At 44.7% G+C, this 15,287-nt stretch overlaps 1 protein-coding gene across 5 annotated transcripts in view; it reads left to right on the plus strand.

Annotated features, from left to right (window-relative positions):
• Positions 1-15,287, plus strand: part of NFATC2 (nuclear factor of activated T cells 2) — a 240,792-nt gene that overhangs the window by 83,988 nt on the left and 141,517 nt on the right. For all 5 annotated transcript variants that reach the window (XM_082272186.1, XM_082272187.1, XM_082272184.1 and 2 more), the window contains exon 3: positions 10,849-11,017. In XM_082272186.1, the coding sequence (XP_082128312.1) occupies positions 10,849-11,017 (169 nt within the window). The remainder of the gene's footprint in view (positions 1-10,848; positions 11,018-15,287) is intronic.

The raw sequence follows: 15,287 nt of genomic DNA on the forward strand, positions 1-15,287 counted from the left end.
CAGGGGTCTCCAAACTTTTTAAGCCAAGGTCCAGTTTACAGTCCTTTAGACTTTAGGGGGGCCGGACCATGGCCAAAGGGAGTAGAAAAGGCCCCGGCGTCAGTGCCCCATCATTGGTTGTAATGGGAGAAATAGTGCCCCATTGTTTAAATCAATAGGAAAAGTAGTGCCCCATTGTGGAAATTAATAGGAAAAATAGTGCCCCGCTGATGGTATCAGTAGGGGAATACTGCTCCATTGGTGTCAATTGGTGGAATAGTGCCCCGAAGGCCAGATAAAGGCAAGCGAAGGGCCATATCTGGCCCCCGGGCCACAGTTTGGAGACCACTGGTCTAAAGGAAAACAGATTTTGTCTCCAAATACAGAAAGGTTTCACCATAAGAGCTGTGAAAATGTGAAATAGACTCCCTCCAGAGGTGGTTCTGGTCAGCTCACTAGATTGCTTTAAGAAAAAAGGCTGTAATATAAACGGGTATTAATATTTATAAGTAAAGTTAATCCAAGGAATATTCAATTGCCTCTCAGGGGGGGGATTTACTAAAGTCAACTAGACTGTGCATTTTGAAAAGTTGCAGTTCCTCCAGGGCTTTGTAAATGAGGTAAATCTTTGCTTTGCAAAGAAAAGCCAATCATGTGCAAGGAAAATTTAAAAAATTGCATTTTTGCTTCCACATGATTGGATGATGTAAGTGAGCAGAGCTTATGCTCATTTACTATTAAAGCAACTGCACTTTCCAAAGTGCACAGTCTATTTGCCATTATTAAATCAACCCCAACAAACTCTGGATTGAGAAAAGAACTCACCATAGGGCAGCCTTTCTCAATCTTTCCAACACAGAGGAACCCTTGAAATAAATTTTTGGTCTCGGGGAACCCCTGCTAAAAATTAAAAATCTACAACTCATGACACATTAGTGTGACAGTCAGTGGGAAGAATGTTCCTTACTCTTCTCATCATTGGGAAGAATTACCCCCCTTACAGATAGCTAAAAGGAACAATGGTGTCATTGGGAACTTATCTGAGAGGCAGATAATGCCCATTGCTCAAGGAACCCCTAGCAACCGCAGGAGAAACCCTAGGGTTCCACGGAACCCTGGTTGAGAAACCCTGCCCTAGAGGGAGATGCTTTGTTAATATTTCATGTCTTAAGGTTTGCAACCACTTTAAACCTGTAAAAGTTAGCGGAAATACAGAGAAAATTGGTTTTAGAAACCACTGCTTCAGAATCCCATTGCAGATATCCATGTGATTTTCACCCAGGGGGGGAATCAGCTGAAGAGAGAATCAAGTTCCTCCCTTTCAGCAGAGATCATGTGGCACATGCCATTGGTGGGTGGCAGCCATGGCTTCCAAGAGCAAGAGTTTGTCATAACAAGGTTATGGTTGAGGCTTCTGCTACTGTTTTTCATATTAAGCAAGGGTTGTGGGAAAAATAACAGGAATTCAATTTTTAACCACTTGCCGACCGCCGCACGACTATCTACGTCGGCGGTCAGCCCCTCACAGGCAAAGTGACGTAGGGCTACGTCACTAGCTTGTGAGGGTCTAGGGAGCGAGCGCGCGCCGCCGGAGGCGCGCTCCCGCGTGGTCACGGACCCCCCCGCGCGTGTGACCGGCGGACCCGATGTCCGCCGGCCACTCTGCGATCGGCGGGGGAGAGGGAGAAAGTCAGGCAGCTTGTGTAAACAAACCACCTGTCATTCTCCCCTCTGTATGAGAGATGATCATATGGATCTACTATGTAGATCCGTTGATCACTCTGCATACAGCTGAAGCCACAGCCAATCACAGTAAGAATCACGCCCCTAGGGACACACACAGCCCCTCCCTCTCAAATAAAGTTAACCCCCTCACTACCAGTGTATTTTTACAGTAACAGTGCATATATAGAGCACTGATTACTGTAGAAATGTCACTGGTAACCCCAAAAGTGTCAAAAATGTCAGTCAAGGGTCCGATCTGTCCGCCCCAATGTCGCAGTACCGCAAAAAAAATCGCAGATCGCCGCCATTACGCGTTAAAAAAAAAACAACAAAAATGACATAAATCTTTCCCGTAGTTAGTAAACGCAATAACTTTTGCGCAAACCAATCAAAATACGCTTTTTGCGATTTTTACCAAACATATGTAGCATAAAACAAATTGGCTGAAAATGTTAAAAAATTTTGATTTTTACATTTTTTTGGGGGGAATTTCATATAAAAAAAAGTGAAAAATATTGTTATTTTTGCAAAATTTACGCTCTTTTTTTTGTTTATAGCACTTGATCAAAAAATCGCACAGGTGATCAAATACCACCAAAAGAAAGCTCTGTTTGTGGGAAAAAAAGAACGTCAAATTTGTTTAGGTACAGCGTCGCACGACCGCGCAATTGTCCGTTAAATTCACGCAGTGCCGAATCGCAAAATACCCCCTGGTCGTTTAGCAGCCAAATCCTCCGGGGCTTAAGTGGTTAAGAACAGGTCCACCTATAAAACAGGCCTTGAAGTGATTGTCCATGGGCTGGTATGGTAGGTACACAAACATAATACCTTGTTTTAATGAGACACTGTAACTCACGCCAATTCAAGTGCCTTTACAGAGGACCTCCTACTATGAGAAAAAGGGGGTGCTGGGGTGCATGGAGAAGTGCAGGATCTGCTGGAGGAGTTCTGCCCTCCTCTCTGCTGCCAACTGCTGAGACAAGGTGGGGTTGGATACGCAGCTGCAGGAGAGGTGTGAAGGCCACATAATTACATAGTTAGTCAGGTTGAAAAAAGTCCATCTGGCTCAACCAATAAAAAACAAAAAACAGTCAAGAAAACCCAACCATACAATCCTATATATACAACCCTATACCCGCTGTTGATCCAGAGGAAGGTGAAAAAACCCCTGCAAAGCATGATCCAATTTACTACAGCAGGGGAAAAAAATCCTTCCTGATCCCCTGAGAGGCAATCGGATATTCCCTGGATGAACTTTACCTATAAATATTAGTACCCAGTTACATTATGTACACCTAGGAAAGAATCCAGGCCTTTTTAAAAGCACTCTAGTGAGCTGGCCAGAACCACCTCTGGAATGAGTCTATTCCACATTTTCACAGCTCTTACTGGGAAGAAACCTTTCCGTATTTGGAGACTAAATCTCTTTTCCTCTAGAGGTAAGAGTGCCCCCTTGTCCTCTGTGATGACCTTAAAGTGAATAATTCAACACCAAGTTCGCTATATGGACCCCTTATGTATTTATGCATGGTGATCATATCCCCTCCTTTTGTATTTATACATGGGAATCATACCCCCCCCCTTATGTATTTATAAATGGAGATCATACCCCCCCTTATGTATTTATACATGGTGATCATATCCCCCTTATGTATTTATACATGGAGATCATATCCTCCCTTATGTATTTATACATGGAGATCATATCCCCCTTATGTATTTATACATGGAGATCAAATCCACCCCCCCCCCCCTATGTATTTATACATGGAGATCATATCCTCCCTTATGTATGTATACATGGAGATCATATCCTCCCTTATGTATTTATACATGGAGATCAAATCCACCCCCCCCCCTATGTATTTATACATGGAGATCATATCCTCCCTTATGTATTTATATATGGTGATCATACCCCCCCTTATGTATTTATACATGGTGATCATATCCCCCCTTTATGTATTTATACATGGTGATCATATCCCCCTTATGTATTTATACATGGTGATCATATCCTCCCTTATGTATTTATATATGGTGATCATACCCCCCCTTATGTATTTATACATGGTGATCATATCCCCCCTTTATGTATTTATACATGGTGATCATATCCCCCTTATGTATTTATACATGGTGATCATATCCTCCCTTATGTATTTATACATGGAGATCATATCCTCCCTTATGTATTTATATATGGTGATCATACCCCCCCTTATGTATTTATACATGGAGATCATATCCCCCCTTTATGTATTTATACATGGAGATCATATCCCCCCTTATGTATTTATACATGGTGATCATATCCCCCTTATGTATTTATACATGGTGATCATATCCCCCTTATGTATTTATACATGGTGATCATATCCCCCTTATGTATTTATACGTGGTGATCATATCCCCCCTTATGTATTTATACATGGTGATCATATCCCCCTTTATCTCCTCTTCTCAAGAAAGAATACATTCAGTTCCTCCAATCTTTTCTCATAGCTGAGCTCCTCCATGCCTCTTATCAGTTTGGTTGCCCTTCTCTGCACTTTCTCCAGTCCCCCGATATCCTTTTTGAGAACCGGTCCCCAAAACTGAAAAGCATATTCCAGATGAGGTCTTACTAATGATTTGTACAGGGGCAAAATTATATCTCTCTCTCTCTGGAGTCCATGCCTCTGTTAGTAAATGAGATAAATCTTTGCTTTGCAAGGAAGAGCCAATCATGTGCAAGGAAAATTAAAAAATTGCATTTTTTTAATGCCTGGTGTGCAGGATTCAGGCCACGGTCCTTGTGTTTGACACACATGCTGTAGAGTCTCATGGAGGCTTTTGTAACGGATTGAAGGGAAGGTAACACAGGAAACAGAGGTTGTCAGTATCCTAAAGCTAACTCCCCTACAACAATATGCAGAATGGATGGAACTATTAGTGGTATGGAGCCAGGCTTAGCAGATGTACCGTAGGTGGGTGGGGCCTAATTGAGGTGGGTGCTACCATTATTTCCTTTATACAACTGCTCTCTAAATAGATTATGTTTTGCAGTGCATTCCATGAATTATTGAGGCAAGATTAATGGAGAAGTAAAAGAAAATGTTGAAATGACTTGCTGACACTTGGTACACGAAGACCCCTCATTGCTCAATATTTGAGGAACAAGGCAAAAAAAGGCTTATTCAGCTTTACATCAGTGGAACAATAAACGCGTTTTGCTTACAGAGGTCATAAACCTACAGAAATCTCACGCTGAAGTATGGGAATCTTCAGAACAAGGCAAAGGGGTTGATTTACTAAAGGCAAATAGACTGTGCACTTTGCAAGTGCAGTTGCTCCAGAGCTTAGTAAATGAGCAGAAGCTCTGCTGACTTCCATCATCCAATCATGTGCAAGCAAAAATTCAGTTTTTTTATTTTTTTATTTTCCTTGCACGTGATTGGGTATTCTTTGCAAAGTGAAGCTTCACTTCATTTACTAAGCCCTGGAGCAACTGCACTTTGCAAAGTGCACAGTCTTTTTAGTTAGACTTCAACCCCAAAGATTCCTCAGCACACTTCCCTAGAAAAGCCTTCTTAGGGTAGAAATGGCGTTCTGCTGTATACAATGCAGGAAAAAAAGTATTTGATCCCCTGCTGATTTTGTACATTTGCCCACTGACAAAGAAACTATCAGTCTATAATTTTATTGGTCGGTTTATTTTAACAGCGAGAGACAGAATAGCAACAAAAATATCCAGAAAAACGCATTTCGAAAAAGTTATAAATTGATTTTCATTTTAATGAGTGAAATAAATATTTGATCCCCTATTAATCAGCAAGATTTCTGGCTCCCAGGTGTCTTCTATACAGATAATGAGCTGAGATTAGGAGCACTCTCCTAAAGGGAGTGCTCCTAAACTCAGCTTGTTACCTGTATAAAAGACACCTGTCCACAGAAGCAATCAATCAATCAATCAGATTCCAATCTCTCCATCATGGCCAAGACCAAAGAGCTGTCCAAGGATGTCAGGGAACAAAAATATCCAGAAAAACGTATTTCGAAAAAGTTATAAATTGATTTGCATTTTAATGAGTGAAATAAATATTTGATCCCCTATCAATCAGCAAGAATTCTGGCTCCGAGGTGTCTTCTATACAGGTAACAAGCTTAGATTAGGAGCACTCTCTTATAGGGAGTGCTCCTATTCTCAGCTTGTTACCTTTACAAAAGACACCTGTCCACAGAAGCAATCAGTCAATCAGATTCCAATCTCTCCACCATGGCCAAGACCAAAGAGCTGTCCAAGGATGTCAGGTAACAAAAATATCCAGAAAAATGCATTTCAAAAAAGTTATTAATTGATTTGAATTTAATGAGCAAAATAAGTATTTGATCCCCTATCAATCAGCAAGATTTCTGGCTCCCAGATGTCTTCTATACAGGTAACAAGCTTAGATTAGGAGCACTCTCTTATAGGGAGTGCTCCTATTCTCAGCTTGTTACCTTTACAAAAGACACCTGTCCACAGAAGCAATCAGTCAATCAGATTCCAATCTCTCCACCATGGCCAAGACCAAAGAGCTGTCCAAGGATGTCAGGTAACAAAAATATCCAGAAAAACGCATTTCAAAAAAGTTATAAATTGATTCGCATTTTAATGAGTGAAATAAGTATTTGACCCCTTCGCAAAACATGACTTAGTAGTTGGTGGGGAAACCCTTGTTGGCAATCAGAGGTCAGACGTTTCTAGTAGTTGGCCACCAGGTTTTCACACATCTCAGGAGGGATTTAGTCCCACTCCTCTTTACAGGACATCTCCAAGTCATTAAGGTTTCCAGGCTGATGATTGATAACTCGAACCTTCGGCTCCCTCCACATATTTTCTATGGGATTAAGGTCTGGAGACTGGCTAGGCCACTCCAGGACCTTAATGTGCTTCTTCTTGATCCACTCCTTTGTTGCCTTTGCCTGTGTGTTTTGGGTCATTGTCATGCAGAAATACCCATTTACGACCCATTTTCAATGCCCTGGTTGAGGGAAGGAGGTTCTCACCCAAGATTTGATGGTACATGGCCCCGTCCACCGTCCCTTTGATGCGGTGAAGTTGTCCTGTGCCCCTTTGCAGAAAAACACCCCCAAAGCATAATGTTTCCACCTCCATGTTTGACGGTGGGGGTGGTGTTCTTGGGGTCATAGGCGGCATTCCTCCACCTCCAATAAAAAGTTGAATTGATGCCAAAGAGCTTGATTTTGGTCTCATCTGACCACAACACTTTCACCCAGTTCTCCTCTGAATCATTCAGATGTTGATTAGCAGGGCCTTTACTTTTCCTGAGCAGGGAGACCTTGTCAGCGCTGCAAAATATCAGTCCTTCATGGCGTAGTGTGTTACCAATTGTTTTCTTGGTGACTATGGTCCCAACTGCCTTGAGATCGTTGACAAGATTCTCCCGTGTAGCTCTGGGCTGATTCCTCACCATTCCCATGATCATTGAAACTCCACGAGGTGAGATCTTGCATGGAGCCCCAGGCTGAGGGAGATTGACAGTTATTTTGTGTTTCTTCCATTTACAAATAATCACAGAAACCGTTGTCACCCTCTCACCAAGCTGCTTGGCGGTGGTCTTGTAGCCCATTCCAGCCTTGTGTAGGTCTACAATCTTGTCCCTGACATCCTTGGACGACTCTTTGGTCTTGGCCATGGTGGAGAGATTAGAATCTAATTAATTGATTACTTCTGTGGACAGGTGTAATTTAAACAGGTAACAAGCTGAGATTAGGAGCACTCCCTTTAAGAGAGTTCTCCTAATCTCAGCTTGTTACCTGTATAGAAGACACCTGGGAGCCAGAAATCTTGCTGATTGATAGGGGATCAAATTCTTATTTCAATGCAAATCGATTTATAACTTTTTTAAAATGCGTTTTTCTGGATATTTTTGTTGTTATTCTGTCTCTCACTGGTAAAATAAACCGACCAATAAAATTATAGACTGGTCATTTCTTTGGCAGTGGGAAAACGTACAAAATCAGCAAGGGGTCAAATACTTTTTTTTCCCTCACTGTACGTTTGCACATAAAAGTACATCAATTTGCGAGCAGGCATGCATTGAAGGTAGACCCTTCCTTCTTAAAGGTACAGTGATACACCTGCTTTCAATGTATGCAGTAATGCGGCTTTCTTCATGCACCTTCATGGATACAATACACTCATTTTCCTGTGGATTCAGGGCACTGTGAGAGCCGGTTCACACTAATCCAACTTGTCAGGCGACTTGGTCGCCTGACAAGTAGCGCTCCATGCTGTGCAATGGAACTGTTCTAATCAGAGCGACTCAAGTCGCTCCGACTTAGAAAAAGGTTCCTGCACTATTTTCGGGCGAAGTCGGAGCGACTTGCATTGACTTCTATTATGAGAAGTCGTTTGCAAGCCGCGATGAAGTCGTGCTGCACGGGCGACTTCAAAGTCGCCCAAAGTCGGGGCGACTTTGAGTCGGATTAGTGTGAACCGGCTCTGAAAGCTCTATTTCTTTTTCTGCTAGTGTGAACCGGCTCTGAAAGCTCTATTTCTTTTTCTGCATAGAAAAGGAAATACTCAGACTGGAAGGTTACATTCTAATATGCTTTAAAATATTTACATATGGATAATGAACACTTAGTGCCGGTTCACGTTGGTGCGATGCGGGAACCCTGCAAATCCACTGCGGGTTCCCGCATCGCACCCAACTCGCAGGCAGTTCATACTGCCATATGAGAACTACTGGGGGGTGTCAATACAAAGTTAACAACACCCCCCCAGATCAGTTCGCATATCGCAGTGCGAACTGTCAATGCGGACATGAATCGGATCGCATAGGTGTGAAGACCCATGCGATCAGATTCTGGTGCGGACCAAAAAAAGGGTCCTGCACGAATTTGGTCTGAATGCGATGCGAATTCAGCCATACAATCTGTATGGCTGAATTCACATCGCATGTGATTTGCAGATTAGTGCGGCGCGAATCACATCACTGTAGTGTGAACCGGCATTTAGAGGCACTTGGTATTGTTTACTGTAATCATGTTTCACTTCCTTTCATCAGGTCATGTGTGCCCAATATTATTTCCATCTACATAACAAAGCCGCACGATTCTGGATAAAATGAGAATTTACGATTTTTCTTTTTGCTTAGAATAAAAATCCAGATTCTGGAGAACTTTTTTTATTTTAACCTCTTCTTGACCGCCCCATGCAGTCATACTGAGGCAGGGCGGCCCTCCTGAGCGAACTTTCATACTTGTACGCGATTTCGTGCACTGAGTCTGGGGCGCGCGCGTGCGTGCACGCCACCGACGACCCGCTTCCGCTTTGATTGGACACAGCGGGTCCAAGCGAACCCGATGTTTGCCAGCACCTCGCGTTCCTTCGGGAGTGAGGCGGACCGCCGTTCTGTGAGAGGGGAAGATGGAGATCCTGTGTTTCTGCTAAGCAGGAACACGGATCTCTGTTAGAGATCGACCGTTTATCGGCAAAGCCGATATATCGAGTGCCAATATGCACTTTCCCTGATATATTGGAATTGGCCACCAAGGCGACCGATATTGCCGATATTTTGGGAAAGTGCTTGTACCGGAGTGATAACTGCAGCTAGAGCAGCCGTTTGAGAGAGAGGCAGATCACCGTTCTGTGAGAGGGGAAGATGGAGATCTTGGATGGAGATCCTCTGTTTCTGCTAAGCAGGAATACGGATCTCTGTTAGAGATCTACCGATTTATCGGCAAAGCCGATATATCGAGGGCCGATATGCACTTTCCCCAATATATCGGAATCGGCCACCAAGGCGACCGATATTATCAATATTTCGGGAAAGTGCTGTACCGTAGTGATGCCTGCAGCTAGAGCAACCTTTTTCAACCAGGGTGCCGTGGCACCCTGGTGTACTGTGGCACCCTGGTGTACTGTGGCACCCTGGTGTGCCTCCTGGGCTCTTCAGGGGTGCCTTGGCAAAAATGCCTAAAAATTGCAACAAATTGAAACAGATTTTTACATTGCAGCCACTGGCATCCTGACAACCAATGACATCACTGGTTGATAAGGAGAATGACTGGCGCTTGCAAGAAAATCCTTGTTTACTCCTCCTCTTTCCCTCTCCATCAGCACTGGGGTCACATTAGCAAGTAGATGGAGAGAAACTAAGGGAGGAAAGAAACGCTAGAATACTAGTCAGTACCAGTTTGCAATAGTGAAAGAATAAATCAGTTCTAACGTTGGATGGCCCGTGTGTAAGGATGTTGCTGCTATATGTAAAACTATTCGTTTTTAGAATGGGGTGCCTCGAGATTGTGCAGAATTTTAAAGGGTGCCGCAACTAAAAAAAGGTTGAGAAACACTGAGCTAGAGGCATAACCTCTGGTACCGACGTTTATAGCCGGCGGTCGGCTGTCTTGTAATGACAACCGATGCGGCTGAGAAGCCACTCGGCTGTCATTACAAGGAGTGGGAGGGGATGTCCCCCCCTCCCGCCGCCTTCCGTGGCTCACCCGGGTCTCCCGTCCCACCGGGAGACCCGGGCAACCAGCCTGCACGGCCGCCGAAGACCTGATCAAAGCCGCATTCGGCTCTGATCGGGTCTCCATGCGAAAAACCCGGAAGTGATGTCATGAGTGACATCACTTCCGGGTACCGACGCCAGATTAAAAAAAATGACAGCATTCAAATTTTGAATGCTTTTAAGTGCAGAGGAGGGGTTTGGGGTCTTTTAGACCCCCCAGATCCCTCCACAAGAGTACCTGTCAAATAACAAAATATAAAAAAAAAAAATTTTTGTACGAAAATTGGCCGATACTGATATGCATTGGCCAAAATATCGGTAACGGCAACGAAAAACCAATATCGGTCGATCACTAATCTCTGTCTTCCCCCAGTCAAAGCACCTCCCCCACACAGTGGACTCCGCTGTGGACTGATTACTTATTATATGGCTGTGCTACACTGATTTATTTTTTGTTTATATAATAAAATAATACAGATAAACCTGCATTTCATCAGAAACGTATTGTTTCTTTATAAGTGACTTTAATTCCATGCATTAGGATTACAATGAAACTCTGTGTCAAACAAGTTTACTTGCATTGATTATATACGTCCCCTCCAGGGACCATTAACCAGATGGATTGCTTTTTTTGCAGCATCCCAGTGGCCTCACTTCCCGCTCTGGAATGGCCTCTGGCGAGTCAGGCCGGATCCTATGAACTCCAGATCGAAGTGCAGCCCAAACCACACCACCGTGCCCATTATGAGACGGAGGGCAGCCGCGGGGCAGTGAAAGCCACTACCGGAGGACACCCAGTCATCCAGGTAAGTGAAGAATTAGTGCGTGTGAGAATGAAAATGGCAATAATACAATCTTGTATCCAGTGCCGGGGCAGGTTCATCCAGCGCCCAGGGCGAAGATGCCAAACTGCGCCCCCCCCCCTTTCCCCCTTTCCCTTAGGGTCAGGGGGACCAGTGCCATCTTAAGAGCATTATAGGCCCCCGGGAAATGCAGTGCACTGGGGCCCCGCCTACACAATCACCCATGAGAATAAAAATGCAAATTATCGATGAGGCGATATTTATTGGTACAGTGGCCTGACAGCAGCGCAGGGCCGACAGGCGCTTGCCACCTGCTAAGTTCGGCAGCGGGATGCACACGGGAATCAGGACTAATGCTTGACTGGGGCTGGGTCGCTTGGCTATGTAGATTCTGCTGCGGATAAAAAAAAGGGTCCTATGCGTGTTTTAGAGCGATTGCGGTGCGAATTCGGCCATACAAACTGTATGGCTGAAATTTGCACCGCACAGAGATGGCATGTCATTTAGGAGCGGTGCGCTCCGAATTACAAGCGATCGCTGCGATTGCACAAATGTGAACCGGACCTTAGCCAGAATATGTTTTTTCTTTCTCCTGGATGTTTTTGGTAGCGGTAATGTACATGTCTCTACTTATACCTGTGACATTGTCCCCTCTTAGATCGCTCTTTCAGGCACCTGCTGGTCGATCGATCTCACCTTTTTATGGAACAAGAACTGAGTATGTTTGGGTTTGCAGACTGCTATCTGGTGTCTGTAGCTAATTTGTATATACAGATTCAGATCAAAGTTCTGCTGCTGCGTCTTATCAGTCCTTCCTGCACCGTAGTACACTGATGGCGTATTCTTGTATCTCCCCCCCAGTTATATTGTGTGCAGAGTGCAGTGTTACAAATGTCTCTTTATGGTCATTCCCCCATGGAAGAGCCCGGGCCCGGCCAACGTCTGTGCTCTTCCTTCGCTCATTACCTTCCTAAGAGCAAACAAATGTGTTTGAGCGAACGGACGAACAAGCGCGTTATTGTCATTTGGAGAAAGTCGGCCTCCTGCACATTGAGACAGACAGGTGTGTGCGGGATCCAGGCTGATGACAGCTCATTATTTACACAAAGCGGGGAGCCACTTTCCAGCACACAGCCCAGGACAGTATACATTTCTTTGTTTAGACAGAAAAGCTGCTGACTTCCCTCCAGCCGTCATCTAAAAATACTCCATCTGCTTATTTTCTCCTTTCTTTAATCTTTTCTCTAGCAGCAAAAAAACACGCTTTTCAAGTCACCAGGCTTGGGATTCAGGCTTCATGTACACGGGACCTCGTCTGAACGCTGGAGCTTGGCAGCTAGCAGCCGTTCCTGTTGCCACTTTTACATGCTGCGTTTATGCGTGTTTAGCAACATTTATGAGCATTTGCGTTTAGAATTGATTTTTACAGACCTCAGTAAACCCTCCCAAGTGCCCGCCATGCAGGTAAAATATCTATTTCTCTCTCTCCTCCTCCCCCCTCTCTCTCTTTCTCACTCTCCCCCTCCCCTCCCCTCCCTCTGCCCCTCTCTCTCACTCCCTCCCCCTCCCTCTTTCCCACCCTCTCCCTCCCCCTCTCTCTCTCCCTCCCTCCATTTCTCTCTCTCCCTCCCCCTCTCTCACTCCCTCCCTCTCTCTCCCACTTTCATTCTCTCTCTCTCTCCCTCCCCCTCTTTCACTCCCTCCCCTCCTCTCTGCCTCTCTCCCCCTCTCTTTCCCCCTCTCTCACTCCCTCCCTCTCCCTCCCTCCCTCTCTCACTCCCTCCCTCTTTCTCCCTCCCTCTCTCACTACCTCTCCCTCTCTCCCCCCCCCCCCTCTCTGCCTCCCTCCCCCTCTCTTTCCCCCTCTCTCCCTCCCTCTCCCTCTCTCATTCTTTCCCTCCCCTTCTCTTTATCTCCCTTCTTCTCTCACTCCCTCTCTCTTCCTCTTTCCCTCTATCTCTCTCTCACTCCCTCCCTCCCTCTCTCATTCCATCCCTCTCTCACTCCCTCTTCCTCCCCCTCTCTCATTCCCTCCCTCCCACTTTCATTCTCTCTCTCCCCCCTCTCTCTCTCTCCCTCCCCCTCTTTCCCTCTCTCTCTCCCCCTCCCTCCTCCTCTCTCATTCCCTCCCTCCAACTTTCATTCTCTCTCTCCCCCCTCTCTATTTCCCTCTCTCTCTCTCCCTCCTCCTCTCCCTCCCTCTCTCCCTCCCCCTCTCTCACTCCCTCCCCCTCTCTCACTCCCTCCCCCTCTCTCCCTCCCTCTCCCCCTCCCCCTCTCTCACTCCCTCCCCCTCTCTCCCTCCCCCTCTCTCACTCCCTCCCCCTCTTTCACTCCCTTTCTCACTCTCCCCCTCTCTCATTCCCTCCCTCCCACTTTCATTCTCTCTCTCCCCCCTCTCTCTCTCTCCCTCCCTCTCCCTCTTTGCCTCTCTCTCCCCCCTCTCTCCCTTTCTCCCCCCTCCCTTTCTCCCCCCTCTCTCCCCTCTCTCTCTCTCCCTCTCTCCCTTTCTCTCCCCTCTCTCTCCCCACCCCCCCTCCCCCTCCCTCCCTCTCCCCCTCCAACAAGGGTTCTGGACAGTCTGTTTTTTTCCCATGGTCAGAAATGTTTCCTCATTGAAAACGCCTATTAATGAAAACGCCTATAAACGTGAGTTAACACTGTTATGAGCATTCACCAGAGTTGTATAAAGTACTCGAAAACCCATACTTGAGTAAAAGTACAAGTGCTCGATCAAAAAGTGACTTGAGTAGAAGTACTAAAGTATTCAACATTTTTTGTACTTAAGTATTGCAAGTAGTTTTTTTTTTTTAATTTTGCTACTCAAGTACTGAAAGTAAAAGTACAAGTACTGTGTTATGTAGTTATTAAAGAAAAAAGTCAAAAGTTTGAACATCATATTGTTTTTTATTATTTCAAATGCAGCTTTTATTTATACATACAGTAGCATTTATTTCCGTATGCGCTGATAATACACAATGTTTTGAGCTTCATGAAACCGCTATCTACTGTTCTGGCAGTGGTAATTTTTATAATTGTAACGAGTAACTATGCAGCACAAAAAAAAAATATCGGAGTAGAAGTATTGAAATCATCGAAAAAATGTAGTGAAGTAAAAGTGGAAGTAGGAGAAAAAAATTCTACTCTAGGAAAGTACAGATACCGCCTTTCGGTACTTAAGTACAGTAGTGAAGTAGTTCTACTTAGTTACTATACATCTCTGGCATTCACACACTGTTATGAGCATTCACACGCTGTTATGAGCATTCACACGCTGTTATGAGCATTCACACGCTGTTATGAGCATTCACACACTGTTATGAGCATTCACACACTGTTATGAGCATTCACACACTGTTATGAGCATTCACACACTGTTATGAGAATTCACACACTGTTATGAGCATTCACACACTGTTATGAGAATTCACACACTGTTATGAGCATTCACACACTGTTATGAGCATTCACACACTGTTATGAGCATTCACACACTGTTATGAGAATTCACACACTGTTATGAGCATTCGCACACTGTTATGAGCATTCACACACTGTTATGAGCATTCACACACTGTTATGAGCATTCACACACTGTTATGAGCATTCACACGCTGTTATGAGCATTCACACGCTGTTATGAGCATTCACACGCTGTTATGAGCATTCACACACTGTTATGAGCATTCACACACTGTTATGAGCATTCACACACTGTTATGAGCATTCACACACTGTTATGAGAATTCACACACTGTTATGAGCATTCACACACTGTTATGAGAATTCACACACTGTTATGAGCATTCACACGCTGTTATGAGCATTCGCACACTGTTATGAGCATTCACACGCTGTTAGGAGCATTCACACACTGTTATGAGCATTCACACGCTGTTATGAGCATTCACACACTGTTATGAGCATTCACACGCTGTTAGGAGCATTCACACACTGTTATGAGCATTCGGCATTTAAATGCCACTAAACTGCCGCCCTGAACTCAATTTTTTGCTTTCAGAAAAATGCTTCTAACCTCAACTGCTGATAAAGTACTATAAATGCCTGAATTTACCCATAAGATACCATAGAGGAGAGTTCAGGGGCTGCTGAAAATAATGCCCAACTGCACCCAAACATCCGTTTAGCAGCTGCAATGTACATGAATCCTAATGAAAGCTCCCTTTCCTGTGACTGTAACCACCAGTGACAACGTTTCTATGACACCGACTACTAATTATAAGACAGACAGCAGTGACACAGACAGACAGAC

Source organism: Pelophylax lessonae (assembly GCF_965119305.1).
Source record: "Pelophylax lessonae genome assembly, chromosome: 11".
Lineage (NCBI taxonomy): Eukaryota > Metazoa > Chordata > Amphibia > Anura > Ranidae > Pelophylax > Pelophylax lessonae.